General features: G+C 46.3%; 1 protein-coding gene across 4 annotated transcripts in view; it reads right to left on the reverse strand.

Moving 5' to 3' along the window:
- Positions 1–18,752, reverse strand: part of LOC134396511 (pituitary adenylate cyclase-activating polypeptide type I receptor-like) — a 145,866-nt gene that overhangs the window by 86,295 nt on the left and 40,819 nt on the right. For all 4 annotated transcript variants that reach the window (XM_063123041.1, XM_063123033.1, XM_063123026.1 and 1 more), the window contains exons 3-4: positions 13,181–13,286; positions 3,142–3,249 (exon numbers count right to left, since the gene is read on the reverse strand). In XM_063123041.1, the coding sequence (XP_062979111.1) occupies positions 3,142–3,249; positions 13,181–13,286 (214 nt within the window). The remainder of the gene's footprint in view (positions 1–3,141; positions 3,250–13,180; positions 13,287–18,752) is intronic.

Genomic DNA, 18,752 nt, shown 5'->3' on the forward strand with positions numbered 1-18,752 from the left:
CATGGGTAAAACATTGTATGGGTAAAACACTGTACCAAAATAATGGGTAAAAAAAAGTGCATGGGTAAAACATTGTATGGGTAAAACACTGTACCAAAACAATGGGTAAAAAAAAGTGCATGGGTAAAACATTGTACCAAAATAATCTTCTCAATATATAATCTATCTATCTATCTATCTATCTATCTATCTATCTATCTATCTATCTATCTATCTATATAATATGATTATAGATATAATTGCATTCAGATTGCTTTTTTGACTTTGCTTTATTGCTTTACAAGGACAGGTCAGTAACCCAGTGGGTGGAAAAGATGAAAATAAATGGAAGGAACTGAGAAGCATCTGACCACAGGTGATTAGGGAGGAACCTTAGCTCTGTGGCAGAGCAAATGCCTTGCTTGTGCCTTGTGCTCCAATGCAAGCATCCCCCAGCTTAGAGACGTGAGAATCCGCAAAACCTGAGATCACTGAAGTTCTCCAAATTCCATCTTGAAGCTCATTCAACGTGAGTCCGTATCAGATTTTGAGCTTTGTGGGGAAGGGTTGTGAAGATTTTTTTGGGAAGGGGGAGGAAAATCCATGCATATTTTCATGTGCATTTTTCCACACGTGCGGAGAAAACGTGCACATTTTTTAAAACATCATATTATTCTTCCATTTATTAAAGCGTATTTGTGAGCATTATGTGACTCTTTCTCGTGCGCGTTTTTCAAACTGGCGCAGGCGGTCAGACGTGTTTTCTTTGCTCTGCTAATTACATTGCAAGCTCAGAAATAAGATTGCAAACGTCTGAGTCAGTTTGGCGAATCCTGCTCAAAAGCAAACTGAAAGAAATCTCGTAGATGTCCCTCTGCCGGATGTTGGAGATTCTGAAAGCCCCACAGCGACAGCTCTACCCCATATTCCACCTTGACTGATGAATTTCATATCAACCACAGGTTCTTAAGCTGCTTGCTGGAACCATAAAGCGTAGAAACTTCATGTATGACCTATTTTCCACCACTACCCACCCTGTGCTCACCTCGCCTGATTTCTCTTTTCTTCCAGTTGGAAATGTTGGAGGACTCTCTCCAGGGCGTGGAGCTCACCAAGCTTGTGGATTTTCTGGGGGGCATGTCTACACTTAAGGGGGGTAGAGGGAGGGAGGGGGGAGGATCACGGACTTACCTGCTTCCGTGATCCTCCCCCGGCATCTAAACGGCAGTGCGACATCCCGGAAGCGAAGAAGGACATTGGAGCCGCCATTTTCTTTTAAACGGGAGAGACGGAGTGCAATTGCACTCCACCGAAAAGTAAGGGGAAAAAAACCTGAACCTGCTCCCCACCCTGACCCCCCATGGGCACGGATTCCCCCCCACACACACACACACAGCTCCGTGCCCGTTTTCAGAGCCCCGCTACTCACGGGGAGGAAAGGGAGATGCAGGAGCGGTAGCCACAAGCTCAGCTAAAAACTTTTCTTTTTCCTAAAGCTTTTAAAACTTGAATTGTTCTGACTTTTATACTGCCTGTTTGGTGCATTCTCTTCCCCTCCTTATTGTTTTATTATGATTTTATTAGGATGTAAGCCTATGCGGCAGTGTCTTGCTATTTGTTGTTTTACTCTGTACAGCACCATGTACATTAATGGTGCTATATAAATAAATAAATAAATAAATAAATAAATAAATAAATAAATAAATAATTTGCTGGGTGCTTCTGGGACCATAGGAAACATTGGGTTTTCTGCAGTTCCCAATATCCCGTGGAAAGCCCATAGCCCTCACCGCTTGCCTCCGGTATTCCCTGTGCATCATATGGACCCACAGGGACCCACTTGAGACCAGCCCAGATTTAATGGCTGGTGTAGACATGCCCTGGGTTTGGTTTTTTCCCCCACTGCAAGCTGAGCCGGGCAGGCAGTAAGAATCCATTGGGCCTCAAAAGGGGTAGGTTTACAGATGACGGACATCCCTTCTTCTGGTACACCAGGGTTGAGCAACTTCAGAGGGTCCAGGGGCCACACCTTCACTGCTACTGAAACCATCGCCATCACCAAATCACTGCCAAAATTCAGGGGCAATTTGGCCGCCACCAAAAATGGCCACATTTACACTTCAAAACAAGGTGTGCCGGGACTGCATAGTCACACTCCTAGAAGAGCACACATTTGCATTAAAAAAAGGCACATGCTCTCCTCATTCCTTGTTTTAAAGTGAAAATGCAGCTTTGTTGCCACCACGCTGCTGGAATTCCGCGGCAGTTCAGCAGTGGTAGTGACTTGGTTGGCGATGGGGGCTACAGCTTGTTGTCCCCCTGCTTTCGCAGACAGAGATTCACATGTACTGGGAATGTTGGCATGTCATTAATCCCTAGACTTTAGTGTCCCCGGTTTGTTGCAGTGTGTTTTTCACTAGGGGTGTGCACGGACCCCCCACTCCGCTTCACTTTAAGATCCGCCATTTTCGGATCGGCCCGCTCCACCCCGCCCCCACTCCGCCTGTGCCCACTCCGCTCCGCTCGGAGCTCCGGATCCGGATCGGAGCTCCGGTCCCCCCCATAGGGGGGGTTACCGGGCCCTGCCGCCATCGCCGCCCATGCGGCGACGGCAGCAGAGCCCGGTAAGGAGGAGGGGGGCCTTACCTGCCTCCGTCCGTGGTCCGTCCCCGTCTTCAATTGAGCCCGTGGTTCCACCAGGAAGTCTGGGCCGCAAGTGCGGCCCAGACTTCCTGCTGGAACCACGGGCTCAATTGGAGATGCTGACGGACCGTGGACGGAGGCAGGTAAGGGAGAGGAGGGCGGGGGGGTTACCGGGCCCTGCTGCCGTCGCCGCATGAGCGACAGCGGCAGCGGCAGGGCCCGGTAAACCCTACTTACCTTTCCGGCGGAGCTCCGGATCGAGGCGAAGGATCCGCCTTCACCTCGATCCTCTTCGCCACGCTCCGCCGGCCCCCCAATCCTCTTCGCCTCCGCCTTAAGGGCAGACGAAGCCCCCCGCTCCGCTACTGCTTCTCCGGTCCAATTAGAAGCGGAGCACATCCCTATTTTTCACAGTTCAGTAGATGTGCCATTTGGTCTGAGCATTCTAGACCACAGTCAGCCAGATTTCCATACAGCAACCATGAGGAACAACCGCAAAAAAGGATCGGGCAACGTTACCGTCATCGAAGTTGACCAACGTGAAGAGCGCTGGGCACTTGACAAAGACAACCTCGCCCACAAAGGCAGACTTCCAACACGTAATGTTATCCCACATCCCTGGGCATCCTGTAGAAGAAAAATGGGTCAAATTAACACAAGAGTTGTGGCCATGCTGCCCCTGTTCTTCAAATACTCATTCTAGGTCCAGTGTGCATCATAAGAACATAAGTACATAAGAAATGCCATGCTGGATCAAACTGAGGGTCCATCTAGTCCAGCACTCTGTTCACACAGGGGCCAACCAGCTGTCGACCAGGAGCCCACAAGCGGGACATGGTGCAACAGCACCCTTCAGCCCGTGTTCCCCAGCAACTGGGGCACATAGGCTTACTGCCTCGGATACTGGAGGTGTCACATAACCATCAGGGCTAGTAGCCATTGATAGCCTTTTCCTCCAGGAATTTATCCAACCCCCTTTTAAAGCCATCCAAATTGGTGGCCATCACTACATCTTGTGGTAGTGAGTTCCATAGTTTAACTGTGTGCTGTGGGAAGAAGTACTTCCTTTTATTTGTTCTGAAACTCCCACCAATCAGCTTCATGGGATGCCCCCATGGCATTCTAGTATTATGGGAGAGGAAGAAAAATGTCTCCCTATCGCCATTCTCCACACCACGTATAATTTTATACATCTCTATCAGGCACTGGCTGTGAGATACCAGTATTATCACACTTGCGTGCAATGGCTGTTTAGAATACCTTCTATGGGCTTCCTTTGAATATTTGGAATTATAACGTATATTGTGGGAAGTAACATCTGATTATCTATATTATTTGGAACTTTTAAGTCAGTCCCAAGAAAAATTAGTCCACGGTACTAATCAGCTTGGCACACTGGCCATTGAGGAAGACCACGAGTCGAAATGCGTCTGGCCAAATTTATTATTTTATTTATTTATTACATTTTTATACCGCCCAATAGCCGAAGCTCTCTGGGCGGTTCACAAAAATTATTATTGAGCATTTTCTGTCTAGCGGTTTGATTGTTTTGTTGTATTATTGTACATGTGAAATGCTCTGTGTATGTTACTTTTAACATTATATTTTAGTTTATAAAATTGCATTTTTTAAAACCTGTTTCCTTAACTTCCATGTGCACTTACACCAGAGGCAGAAGAAGGTGTAGTTTGGCCCTGGGAAATAATTCCCATGAAAGGAAATTGGATTCTGCATATTTTTATCGGCTAGCTCTTGGCCCACATACAATGGGATGGGAATACATTTTATTAACCTCAGTGGGATTTACTTCCCAGTCATGTGCATAGTATCAGATTGTGGCAGCATGTAATCCCTGTGAGTGAATGGTGCATTGGCACGATGGAGCAACCAATGGAAACCAACAGATAGCACATTGTCTGCCAGGTTCAGGAACATAACCCCCGCTCTTTGAGTCTCTTTTTCAGAAAGCCAACCCTTCTTTCAAGGAGTGTGAAAAAAGCTCTGCTTTCAAGTCCCCTCAATAGCATCTCAAAAATAGGTAAGGCTAGCGCCAAGTCATTTACATAGCGAAATATTTCACACATGGGAAAATGGCTTTTTGAAAGGCTGGGATCTCTTATCTGGAAATGGGAAAACAAGGAACATTTTTTTCTGCATTCAAGTGAGTTATATTCTTCCTGCCCATTGGACAGTTTTTCTGAGCTCATCCTTCAAAATGCAGTTTTTTGGGTTGTCTCTCTCCACCCCTTAACTTCCACTTTTAACAAAATCATTTACATCTCAAGACCATTTTAATGGTTTCTTTGGGTTGATAGGAGAGAACTTAAAAACAAATTCTCTGAAATGGAATTTGGCCCTCTGCCAAAAAGAAGTCGTCTCCCCACCCTGAGATAGCCTGTTCAGGCATAATTTCATGTCCTTTATTTTCCTTTGTTTGATTTCTATATCGCCCAGTAGGCAAACATCTCCAGGCAGTTGACAAAAATTAGAAAAAATAATAAGATAAAAGACAAAACTTAAAAACAATTTCATAGAATCATAGAATAGCAGAGTTGGAAGGGGCCTACAAGGCCATCGAGTCCAACCCCCTGCTCAAGGCAGGAATCCACCCTAAAGCATCCCTGACAGAAGGTTGTCCAGCTGCCTCTTGAAGGCCTCTAGTGTGGGAGAGCCCACCACCTCCCTAGGTAACTGGTTGCATTGTCATACTGCTCTAACAGTCAGGAAGCTTTTCCTGATGTCCAACCGGAATCTGGCTTCCTTTAACTTGAGCCCATTATTCTGTGTCCTGCACTCTGGGAGGATCGAGAAGAGATCCTGGCCCTCCTCTGTGTGGCAACCTTTTAAGTATTTGAAGAGTGCTATCATGTCTCCCCTCAATCTTCTGTTCTCCAAGCTACACATGTCCAGTTCTTTCAGTCTTTCAAGCAGCTAAAACAGTTACAACAGGATACTGGAAATGAGTGGCATTAAAATGCCATCCATTATCAAATGGCGTTAAGTGCCATCAGATACCAGCAAATGCCTGGGATTAGAGGACAGATTAAACCTGGCACCAAAAAGGTAACAACGTTGGCACCAGGCAGACCTCAGTGGGGAGATCATTCCACAGGTAGGGGTGGGGGGTGGTACCACTGAGAAGGCCCTCTTTCTTTTTGTCACCCTCTGAGCCTTCAAATGGCTTATTTGGCTGCTTATGGAGTGTTTTTAGAACACAGCAAAAGGATGTCCTTCTCCTCCTTCACCTTCTCATCTTAGAGATGGGAAAGATGGTCTCCCCTCGCCAGGAGCCCTAGGTCTTGAGCACAAGATGCCACCCAATGCCGGTCATGGCAGGGATAAATCTTGCTTGGCTACCAGTGGAGGCTGGTGGCTTCACTGTCATGGGATGGTGATTCCACTCTGGGTTTCAGTCAGAATTCTAAAGGAGCTGCCCAAGGTGCTGAACCCTATCCCCAAAAGCACCTTCAATAGCTCCTTTAGAGTTCTGACTGGTTCTAACTGAAACCCACAGCTCCAATGCTGGCTGCCAAAGGCCAGTGAGATTGTCCTGAGATGCACTTTCATTATCTTCTTCTAATACACATTTTATTTCTGAAGGATATTATGGTTGAGATTTAACTTTTAAAAAATCACTAAAAATCAGGGCATGATCCCATTTCTTTCAAAGTGGCCATGCCTAAGGTCTGTTGTGGATGCTATCATGGTGCCCAGTTACATGTGTGTATCTTGAAAAGTGACAGATATAAATGCAGTTTTCTAAATGGGAGGTGGAAGTTTTAAAAATTCCCTGAAAATCAGGGGATGATTTAATTTGCTTCACAATTGGCATGACTAAGGATCTATTTAGATGCTACCACGGTGCTCAGTTACATCTTGAAAAAAAAAAAGTTATAGGCATTTTACTTTTCCAATGTAAGTCTATGGGGGGAAATCCGGACCTCTGGATCTCGCTCTGGATTCAGATCCGGATCAGTTCGTAAGAGGTCTGGATCAATCCAGAGCAGTTCAGACCCAATCTGGAAGGTCCGGATCGGGATCTGAAGCGGATCAGGGGGTCCCTGCACAGCCCTACTAGAAATCTAGTTTGAAAACAAACAGCACAGGATATTTATGGGTTGGGATGTTGGTCACTGGGACCTTTACAGGTTTGCTGGATTTCTGCTGCACCCATAGCTTGACTTTTATTTGAGAACCATGGCACAGTTTGTCCCCCAAATAAAAAAAACAACGTTTTTTAACATTGTAAATAGAAATTCCCCCCCAAAAAAATGCAGCTGAAATTTGCACAATTGTAATTTGAAATTTACACAATTTATGCAAATCATGGCCAACGTTTGCACAGATTGTGCAAATTATGGTCACAGTTTGCAATTTGTTAGCAATTTGCATAACTTGAGAGCCAGTGTGGTGCAGTGTCTAGTGCATCGGACTAAGAGTCGGGAAATCTGGGGTCTAGTCCCCTCTTGGCCATGGAAGGTCACCAGAGCAGAATCTACAGTACTGCTTTAAAATGATTTGTAACAGTAGTGACAACAGTCGGGGGCCCAGGCCACGCTCCACGTACAGTTTTTGAACTGTTATCAGAGTGTCAAATCCTGCTTGGTGTAGCTTTGGATTCTGGGCTGGTCACAGACTCTCAGAGATGGTTGTTGTGAGGATAAAATAGAGAGGAGGAACATTACATATGTTGTCTTGGGTTCCTTAAGGTGGAAAAAAGATGGGATGTAAATGTAAATCACATGAGGTACTGGTTCCTCTCTATTCGGCCCTGGTTAGGCCTCATCTAGAGTATTGCGTCCAGTTCTGGGCTCCACAATTCAAGAAGGATGCAGACAAGCTGGAGTGTGTTCAGAGGAGGGCAACCAGGATGATCAGGGGTCTGGAAACAAAGCTTTATGAAGAGAGACTGAAAGAACTGGGCATGTTTAGCCTGGAGAAGAGAAGATTGAGGGGAGACACGAGAGTACTCTTCAAATACTTAAAAGGTTGTCACACAGAGGAGGGCCAATATCTCGTCTCAATCCTCCCATAGTGAAGGACATGGAATCAGGGGCTCAAGTTACAGGATGCCAGATTCCAGCTGGACATCAGAAAAAATCTTCCTGAGTGTTAGAGCAGCACGACAATGGAATCAGTTACCTGGGGAGGTTGTGGGCTCTCCCACACTAGAGGCCTTCAAGAGGCAGCTGGACAACCATCTGTCAGGGATGCTTTAGGGTGGATTCCTGCATTGAGCAGGGGGTTGGACTCGATGGCCTTGTAGGCCCCTTCCAACTCTGCTATTCTATGATTCTATGTAATAAATAATAAATAAATTTGCACAAATTTCTCTTAAAAAAAATGAAACAAAAAACCAAACTTGGATGCAATTCGAGTTGGCCCAGCTTGTATAGAAACCAGCCCAAGTCCAGGGGGCCGAGCTGACGAAAACACCGAGGTCCCTATTTATGAGTTAGCTTTAACTGCAAACCCCGGCTAATTAAATCAGGAATATAAAAAGCCAAGGAGGGCTCTTTCTGGCTCATGCCCCCCCCCCCCGCCCCATTCTCATCTCATCAAAACGCTGCTCATGGAACAACATTTGCTATTCTCTTTGTGAGTCAGAAGCGCCGCTCGCTTGCATTTCCCAGGCTGGCTGCTGCTGTAGGAAACAGGGTTTGTGTACGTCTTTGTGTATGCACATATGGATAAGGAAAGAAAGCAGACTCATCTTTTAGATGGAAGAAAGATCTGGTGAGCATTGCCCTTTTTCAAAGGTCCTGAAAAAATGCTGCTCATTCTGCTAGCCGGGAAGCAGGGTGTGTGTGTGTATATATATTTCAGCATTAGTGCTGTGCACAGCACCATCTGAACGGACTCTCCATCCCTGGCCTAGCGTTTGGTTTCTTTGCCTACTAATAGCGGTGTTGCTAATTAGGTAAGGGCAGTCATGATCTAGGTGGGGCGTTGTGGGTTTTTCTCATTGTTTTGCCCCCCCCAAAATGGCGGCAACCATAGAGTCCTCCAGCAAGAGTGATCAAGACTTCTGGCAATGTGCTTGCTGCCGCGGACTTTCTCTATGATCACTGGCAATTTTTTACATTTATTTTTTACATTTATTTTCAATGGAGTTGCTTTCGCCTGCCTCTTCATGGAGGATAACAGGATGCGTGGTTAAACTGTGCAGAGGAAAGTGATATAACTATGGGTGGTGGTGGTACCAGAACCTCAGGGTGCAGCACGGTTCCCCTTTGTGCGATGGAGCTTCTTGACGTGGTTCCGTTACCCCTCCTCTCTACATAGTTCCTCTTAATCACCCACCCTCTGTGTGCATGTGAATAGTGTCTGACTTGTTATCACGTAACTCCCTGTGTTCCTAACCAGCACCAGGCAGAAGACAAGGTCCTCAGATGCCCATCACATCTCATTGGGCCCACGGGTGGTTAATCATGAGCCTTAAAGTTGATCAAATAAAGCCATTGGTGACAAAACCCTCTCCCTACGTCGCGCCAGCGAGTTCTGTAACGTAATTACGCGTGGTGCGATGACGTCCTTTCTTCCCTTTTATCCACTTGCTCCGCACCAGGGATCATTTTATAAACGTTGTCATGCCTGCCTCCCCTTGCCCGTGTTTCTTCCCCCCCCCCTTTCGTAAATCCATTTCCAAATGCCCTTAGAGGAGGAAAAACGTCTGGCAATGAGCAAAACCAGGGACGGTGCCAATCAACTCGAACGAGCTTTGTTATCCTTCTCACATGAAAGTGAATAATAACATCAGCGGAAGATGGGAGGCCGCGCCTGTGTGTATAGAAGGCTGGGGGGGGGGGAAGACGGCTGGAGGTTAGGTTTTGCTTTGCCAAGCGGCGCAGGGGAGGCGATTTCGCAGACGCGCATTGTGCAAAAGGCTGTGCGCTCGAGGGCAAGGCGGTTTCTCCCGTCTGTGCCATGGTGGCGAGAGGAGGCTCACTTGGCCTTTTTTGATGCCATGCCTCATCAGTCTCCCACCCTTCCTGAGCCTTGCAGCAAGCCGTTCTCATTTCCCCTGGCCCCGCTCAGAGTTGGGGATGGGATTATTTGCTCGGCGTGCATTTCCGCTCTAGCAGCTGGGCACAGGAGGCAGCCTGATCCGATCACGACTCGAAACTGCCGATCCATACAGACCTCGCTCAAAAGCTGCCGCGGGGGTCTTTCTACGAGATTCCCGGCAGGGAAGCAAATGGCAAGAGGCCAGGGCGGGGGCAGGTTTGGAGCGCTGGGGCGCATCAGTTAAATGGCCACATCATCAGGACCAGATGGCCTTTGGCCACTGGTTAAGCAGGAACTGGCAGAACGACTGATGGCACGGCATTAGCCACGACTAAACGTAGCCTCCTTGCACATGACAGTAGAAGAGGAACCGAAGAAGCTACTTTATCAGCTTAGTCTGACAAGCATCGGCTTTCCATCCCCTGCAAACGGTTCCTTTTAACGGGGGCTGCCAGGGATTGAATCTGGGACATTCTGTGTGTAAACTACTCATGTGCTGCTACTGTTGGCATCTCTGAATGGACGAGAAGGAGGAGGAGGAGAGGGAGGAGGAGGAGAGGGAGAGGAGGAGGGGAGGAAGAGGAGGAGAAGGAAGAGGAGAAGGGGGAGGAAGAGGAGGGGAGGAGGAGGAGGGAGGAGGAGGGGAGGAGGGGAGGAGGAGGAGAAGGGGGAGGAGGAGGAGGGGAGGAGGAGGAGGGAGGAGGAGGGGAGGAGGAGGAGGGAGGAGGAGGGGAGGAGGGGGAGGAGGAGGAGGAGAGAGGAGGGATGACGAGAAGCAGCAGCAGCAGCATAGAATAGCAGAGTTGGAAGGGGCCTATAAAGCCATTGAGTCCAACCCCCTGCTCAATGCAGGAATCCACCCTAAAGCATCCCTGACAGATGGTTGTCCAGCTGCCTCTTGAAGGCCTCTAGGGTGGGAGAGCCCACCACCTCCCTAGGTCACTGGTTCCATTGTCATACTGCTCTAACAGTCAGGAAGCTTTTCCTGATGTTCAGCTGGAATCTGGCTTCCTGTAACTTGAGCCCATGATTCCATGTCCTTCACTATGGGAGGATCGAGAAGAGATCCTGGCCCTCCTTTGTGTGACAACCTTTTAAGTATTTGCAGAGTGCTATCATGTCTCCCCTCAATGAGGAGGAGGAGGAGGAGGCGAAGAAGAAGAAGAAGAAGAGTAGCAGCAACAGAGGGACCAAGAGGAAGCAGGTATTAAACACACACAGAGACAGAAATGTTTAGGAGTCATTGCTGCCTCCAAATCCATTCCCTTTGCTGGAATTGGGGCTCTATGAGATCTGGCATAGTGCTCCATGAAGCATCTGGCAAAGACTGGTTGCGCATTATGGAAGTCACAGAAATTTGCAAAGGATTTGAATGGATTTGGGTTTCTGTGAATCCAATCTCCAGATTACACAGCAAGCCAACTTTTATTTTTTTGGACTTGCACGGACTTGAAGATTGTTCTTTTTATTGTGGGCGGGGGAGGCGTTGCACAATTTTGTAGTTGCATTAATTAATTTGTTTAAACATTTGTATCCCATCCTATACCTTTGGTCGGCGTACAGATAAAACCAAACACCGTAAAACTATAAATAATGTACACAGCAAAAAACAAATTCCCACTTGCACCAATGTGCATTTGAGCTAATTTTCACTTGCATTAGTGTGCAGCTGTGCTGAAGCACAATAGCACAGAGTGCAAATTACTACTTTTGCACATTAGCGCAAGTGGAACGACATTCTTGGACGTCTCGCAGAAATACCCAATTCTGTCAATAAGCGGACAGCAGAAGAAACGACACCTGAAAATCGGGGAAAGATCTTGTGAAATTGGGGATTTCACAAGATCTATGCATCTGGTATGTTCTAGAGAGCTCTAACTTCTTTCATTATTAGCTGAATGATCCCTGTGGGTTTGTTTTGTTTTTGCTATTCGACTAAGTTAACGATGCAAAGATATATGCCCACACTCTCTGCCAACCATCCTTACTGGGCTGTGTGTGACTTCCAAGTACCCATGACACTTCTTTTATGACACTATCTATTTCCATACATGATAGTGTCCACCAATCACACTCTATACCTTCTTTAATTAGCTACTCAGCAGTGCTTAATGGTTTCTGGGTTCTACTTCCTGTGGTGTGCACTAGCTACTTACATTGTAAACGTCTCTGCAAAATGCTCACTGGTTCTACACTTGAATGACCATACCCATTTTAGTATATAACGTCTTGGGCCGTTGCTAGACCAGGTTTTAGCCCGGTGTGAGCCCCGGGCCAGCCCCTGTGCGTCCAGATGATGCACAGGGGATCACGGGGTCAGGCAGGGGTCAACCCTCCCTTGGCCTGGGGTAACCGGCACCGGTTGTGGCCTGGTATTTCCTGTGGTCTCGGGCTGAACCCAAGACCGCAGGCGTGTAGCCTGTCCTGCTGCTTTTCCCAGCTACCGCATTAACTCGCGAGTAGCCGGGAAAAGCAGTGGATGGCACTTAGCGCTCCGCAGGAGCGCTGCAGCTGTCAGGGCAGGGTGGGGAGATGGGGGGGAAACGGAGCCAGGGGGGGATTGGAGATCGTGGGCAGGCGGAGGGATCGCGGCCGGAGGGGGGGTGAAATCGGGGGCAGGGGGAGCGGGGAACCCTTTTTTAAAAACAACAACACATCCTACCTTTATTGTTGGTGCGCTCCTGTGCACATGGCCCCTTTAAGATGTAAAACAAAATGGCCGACATGACGGGGCTTTCCTGTAGCCCGTTGCATCGACATGTGGATAGGAGGGACAGCCCATGCTACTTCTAGCGTGGGCTGGCCCCTCCACACACCCGGATTTTAACTTAAGGTAGGTCTAGCAAGGCCTACCATCTGTCAGGGATGCTTTAGGGTGGATTCTTGCATTGAGCAGGGGGTTGGACTCGATGGCCTTGTAGTAGGCCCCTTCCAACTCTGCTATTCTATGATTCTATGAAGGCCCTTGCTCTGTCTCTGCATTCTCAGTTTCACTGCACACTTTGCAGATTACAATTTAACTCCTGAAGCTGTGACTGTTTTACAAGAATTATCCTAGCTAAGGATGAACAGTTCCACCCAGTCCATTTCTGTAGACTTACTCTATCTCCCTTTTCCAGATCCATCCGAAGGTCTCCCACCCCCCATGGAAAAAGATGCATCCATATTTTTTTAGTAATTCTAAAAAATGTATGCAGGTTTACCATGTTTTTTGAATTGTGTGCATTTTGGTAGTCATTGACTAAAACATCTTTGTATGCATTTTTATATGTTTATATTTTCATTTATGCACTTTTCGAAAGACTGCATTTCATGGGAAGCAGGTTTTCAGTTCCACAGAATGACTCGCAAATCCCAAAAGGTGTGGATTTCTGAACACAGTGAGTCTGCGTCTCTTTCCGGGTAATGAGGATTGGAGAAATTCAGAAAACCCCATTTCCAGTTACATTCTCGTCTTTCCCCATCGTAACTTCCTTACCTGACTCCAACAATTATACTGGAAGACCTGGAAGAGAAAAGTTTTGAGTTTGGGTTAGGTCCCACAACATACCTGGAGATGATTCATTTAGCGGAATTAAGGTGATCTGTTTCTGGATGGTTTCTAAGCAGGCCTCTTGCTCCTTCCTGATGAAACAGTCTGAGTGCATTGCTACAGCCTGCAAAATAAAGACAATGGCTATTATAAACCCATGTCATGTCTAGTTTACCTCTCATGGAGGAAGCCTGAACTTTGATATGGGGACCAAAAAGACCTGGAATCTCAGCTGAGCCACAGTATTAAGCTGAGGACAGTTGGCTTTCCATGACATTAAAGCTACACAGAAAGGGAACCATAAAGTTTCAAGTCCTGATAGGGTTTCCATCTAAGGACCCTGACATAGAACATTTTAATTCTCCCACTGGAGAAGGAAACAGAACAAGCCAGCTCATTGCTAGACCCTTCCCTCTTTAGTCTTCTCATTCCCTCACATTTCCCCCCTGACGTGGAGAGTACGAATCCACACAGCACGTGAAGGGCAGATGGCAACAGTGGGCAGATGGCAACACCTCCCTTCCTGCTTAAGAAAGAAAACTCAAGGGGAAGTTTCAGGTCTCCATGCCTCTAACCCAAACCATCAGAGCTCTCAATAAATGGCTGAAAGTTAAATGACTGAATAATCCAGATGCTGGAGCAGGATTTCTAAAGATCTGTGTTTTCTTCTTCTCTGCAAGGCCAGAGATATGTTGGCAATCCTGGTCCTTGAGGAGGGACCTCCCCTCATTTTAATAGCAGCCTGCCTCTTCCTTCCTCCAGCCCTGAGACCCTGGTGAAAAGTCAGCTCTCAGGGCTATTACCTGAAGGCAGGATCTCTTCTCGATCCTCCCAGAGTGCAGGACATGGAATAATGGGCTCAAGTGACAGGAAACCAGATTCAGGCTGGACATCAGGAAAAACATCCTGACTATTAGAGCAGTACGACAATGGAATCAGTTACCTAGGGAGGTTGTGGGCTTTCCCACACTAGAGGCCTTCAAGAGGCAGCTGGACAGCCATCTGTCAGGGATGCTTTAAGGTGGATTCCTGCATTGAACAGGGGGTTGGACTCGATGGCCTTATAGGCCCCTTCCAACTCTACTCTTCTGGCTGGAGCTAAGCAGCTCTGCCTTTGGTATTTCCCTGGATGGAAGACAACCCGGGCATTCTGTATAAGCCTCCTTGAATTCTATGAAAGAAAGATAGGATAGAAACAAAAAGAAGAAGAGGAAGGAGAAGAGGAAGGAGAAGAAGAAAAAGAAGGAGGAGGAGGAGGAGGAGGAGGAGGACGACGAGGACGAGGACGAGGACGAGGAGGAGAAGAACCAAGTGTTGTATGTACAGAAAGTACTCCAAATCAAAGTACTCCGAATTCTATCTCAAAGCTCATTTTGACTCAAATCCATATCAGATTGCAAGCTTCTTCTTCTTCTTCTTCTTCTTCTTCTTCTTCTTCTTCTTCTTCTTCTTCTACTTCTTCTTCTTCTTCTTCGGCATGAAAATCTGTGAGTATTTTTTCCAAACGTATACCTCAGTTGTGTGGATCTCTGAAATATGCACATTGTTCTCCCATTGGTAATGTAATAAATAAATAAATAAATGTAATAAATTAATAAATTGGCTAACGCGTGCACATTTTTCAAATGTTACACATGCTGTCAAATCACATTGCAAGCTTGGGAATGTGCAGACTTTGACTGCAGATTGTGACAGAATCTGTGTTCAGTTCCCCATGGCCCCATTCAGAAGACACCTTAAGCCATGTCTTTAACCACGGTGCTTAAGCCAGAAAGCTGGGCTGTGTTCAGAAGACACATTAAACCGCAGCTTTAATTATGGGGAATAAGGCTTTTTGCCTTAGTCATTGGGGTTAAAGCCATGGTTTAAGGTGAACACAGCCAGGCTTTCTGGCTTAACCACTGTGGTTAAAGCCGTGGTTTAAGGTGTTTTCTGAACAGGGCCAAAGTGTAAACTGAGTAAATCCTAATTATTTGTGCGTATGTAGATCGCAAGTTGAATATGAGCCCTCAGTGCGATATGGCCGCAAGAAAGGCAAATGCTATTTTGGGCTGCATTAATAGAAGTATAGCTTCCAAATCACGTGAGGTACAGGTTCCTCTCTATTCAGCCCTGGTTAGGCCTCATCTAGAGTATTGCGTCCAGTTCTGGGCTCCACAATTCAAGAAGGACGCAGACAAGCTGGAGCGTGTTCAGAGGAGGGCAACCAGGGTGATCAGGGGTCTGGAAACAAAGCCCTATGAAGAGAGACTGAAAGAACTGGGCATGTTTAGCCTGGAGAAGAGAAGATTGAGGGGAGACATAATAGCACTCTTCAAATACTTAAAAGGTTGTCACACAGAGGAGGGCCAGGATCTCTTCTTAATCCTCCCAGAATGCAGGACATGGAATAACGGGCTCAAGTTAAAGGAAGCCAGATTCCAGCTGGACATCAGGAAAAACTTCCTGACTGTTAGAGCAGTACGACAATGGAATCAGTTGCCTGGTGAGGTTGCGGGCTCTCCCATACTAGAGGCCTTCAAGAGGCAGCTGGACAACCAACTGTCAGGGATGCTTTAGGGTGGATTCCTGCATTGAGCAGGAGGTTGGACTCGATGGCCTTGTAGGCCCCTTCCAACTCTGCTATTCTATGATTCTATGATCCCATGATTCTAAAAATGAACTGAAACAAAGCTCTCATTCATCCCTAGAGGAACAAAGCTCACAGCGTGGAGTGGACCTCGACAGTGTTCCATTCAGTCAACATTGCCTTCCTCCACAATACTGCATTCCCACTCAGTTCTCCATCGCCATTTCCAGCAGTCAGCAAGCCATGCGTAGGGATGTTGTGGGCACCCGACTGGGTCTCCAAGCAACCCATGGCTTGACAAGCACGCGGCTTCCACCCGCTCTTGTGCACAATGGAGGCTACAGGAATGACATATTTCCTACCTTGCATAAATGACGACTATGAATGCCCCAGCTATGCAAGATTACAGGCGTCAACTGAGCGCTCACCTTTAATCTTGCACTCATGGCCGCCATTTATGCCATGTGGGAAATATACAATTTCCAGAACTTATATTCATATCTTTAATCTTGTGTAAATGAGGCCTTTACAGCTGCCATTTACACAAGGTAGAAGATCCATAATTTCCAGAGCCTCCATTGTGCACAACAGTGGAGGCGACGGATGAGGGTCGACAGGTTCGCAGCTTCGTTGGGTGGTACCAAGCTGCAAAGAAGCTTGCACAGTGCTTCGAGTGGGCGTGTGCACTGGCAGTGCCTTGGCGAGCATCTGATGGAGCCAAATGAAGGTGAGTCCATCCATCCCTACCCATGAGCACACATACTCTTCATTAGGACTGGACGAATCTTTCAGCTTTGCTCAGTTTCCCAATTTCCTTCCATGTCTCATTTTGTGCAACCTTAAGCTTGATTCATCTTGAAACTGGAGAATTTCCCCAATCACACTGTAATGTGTGGGGCCAGGTTTGGGGCCAGGTTATTTGAAGGAACGCCTCCTCCCATATGTACCTACCCGGACCTTAAGATCATCTACAGGGGCCCTTCTCCGTGAGCCCCTGCCGAAGGAAGTGAGGCGGGTGGCTACTAGGAGGAGGGCCTTCTCCGCTGTGGCACCCTGGCTGTGGAATGAGCTCCCTAGAGAGGTACGCTTGGCGCCTACACTACGGTGACCATATTTGGGAAACCAAAAAAGAGGACACCTAGTGTGTGTGTGGGGAAGCAGCTTTCTGAGTCCTGCAGAAAGTATGTTATTCCCCCGCCACCTTAAAGAACCCGATTGGAGTAGAGGAGGGGAAAGGATTTCATTCTGCACCACCACCATCCACTCCAATTGGGGCCTTTTCTATAATGTCCACGAATGACCCACTTTCCCCTTTAAAACCTCAATTGGAGCTCGGGGTGGGGGAACGATGTGCCTCAAGAAAGCATGTCATTCCCTCCTGCCATACTAATGGCAGCCTTAAAGGGGAAGGTGTGTCATTCCAGGACATTATTGAAAATTATAGAAAATCCCCCCTGACACCATGGAAAGAACAAAAACCAGGACAAATCCGGGGAAATCCTGACAGTTGGTCACCCTAGCCTACACTGTACTCCTTTCGTCGCCAGCTGAAGACCTTTTTATTCTCTCAGTATTTTAACACTTAATTTTAACTTAAATTTAAATTGTATTGTTCTAACTCTGTATTTTAACCTTATATCAATTTTGCTGCGTGGTTTTATCCTGGTTGTGCTTTTTATACTGTATTTTGTATTTGTGCTTTTAACCTGTTGGTTGTTTTATTATGGTTTTAATTTTTGTGAACCACCCAGAGAGCTTCGGCTATTGGGCGGTATAAAAATGTAATAAATAAAATAAAATAAAATAAATCATGCAAACTTGCATAATTTTGGTTTTGTGAACCAAACCTCAGGCATCCTTTGAAATTTGCCATTGCAATGCAGTTCTCCAATAAAAAAAAATGCATACAAAAATGTGTCTATTGGGGGAAATGATGGCAAAATACATTATATTCGTAAAATTGTTTGCAAAAACTGTATATTAAGCAAAAATGCATTAAATGCATTAAATGTACACAAAAATGCTCATGAATTTTCATATGAACTTTTTTTTAAAAAAAATCTCAAAGTTTGGAACAATTGGAACTGAAGACTGGGGAAATTATCTAGGTTCAAGACAAACTTAAGATTGGACAAATGAAAAACAGAAGGAAACCAGAATTCAGATTCATACATGTACATTGATGGTGCTAAATAAATAAATAAATAAATAAATAAATAAATAAATAAATAAATAATAATAATAATACATCCCTAGGAGAAAACTACATGTGTGATTTCCGTTTTCTGCCAGATCCACACATTAACCATGTTCAGCCCTGACATTTATCAGATTTGATTTTGCTGCCAGCACCACCATTTTAGTCTTCTTGCTCCATCATTTTAAAGTGGTGTCAGTTGTATTGTTTGTTCTGCTTTTATTTCACTTTGGGGAGTTCCTTTTTTTAACGTTTTATGTTGTGTGTCACTTTGAACGTAATTCTACAGGAATGCTTCGAAATAAATTTATGTCATTATAATAATTTGGTGGTTTCTTGAAAGCCCACTCCTTGCTCCATTCTTCATTTCCCCGGTGCGCCATTCATGCGCAGCAATGCGCTGCCTTCAACTCTCCGAATGCAACCACTTAGTGCCATGTGGTGTAAAACGATCCCGTAAGTGTGAATTTCTTTGGGTCACAGCCTCCTGATTTTACTTCTTCTGCCTCAGGGATGTTTAGAGCTTTCTACATTCAATTACGATGAATCGGGTTCTGTTTCCCCAGGAGCGAACACCAGCGATCGGGGCAAAATGCTGTACGGTGTGATGGATAACACAGGACAGGGAGGACGCAGGTGGAAGGAAGATGAAAGGCAAGTAAATGCTCAGAGTCAAACCCTCCGAATCTCCCAGGGAGTCTTGGAAACTGTCAGCATCATTGTTGTTGTCATTTGCAAAGATCAGATTGGAGGGGAAGAGCGTCAACTGAACATGAATCAATCAAACGGAGAAGAGAATTTCCCATGCCAAAGCATTCAAAGTT

The sequence above is a fragment of the Elgaria multicarinata genome, chromosome 1 (assembly GCF_023053635.1).
Source record: "Elgaria multicarinata webbii isolate HBS135686 ecotype San Diego chromosome 1, rElgMul1.1.pri, whole genome shotgun sequence".
NCBI lineage: Eukaryota > Metazoa > Chordata > Lepidosauria > Squamata > Anguidae > Elgaria > Elgaria multicarinata.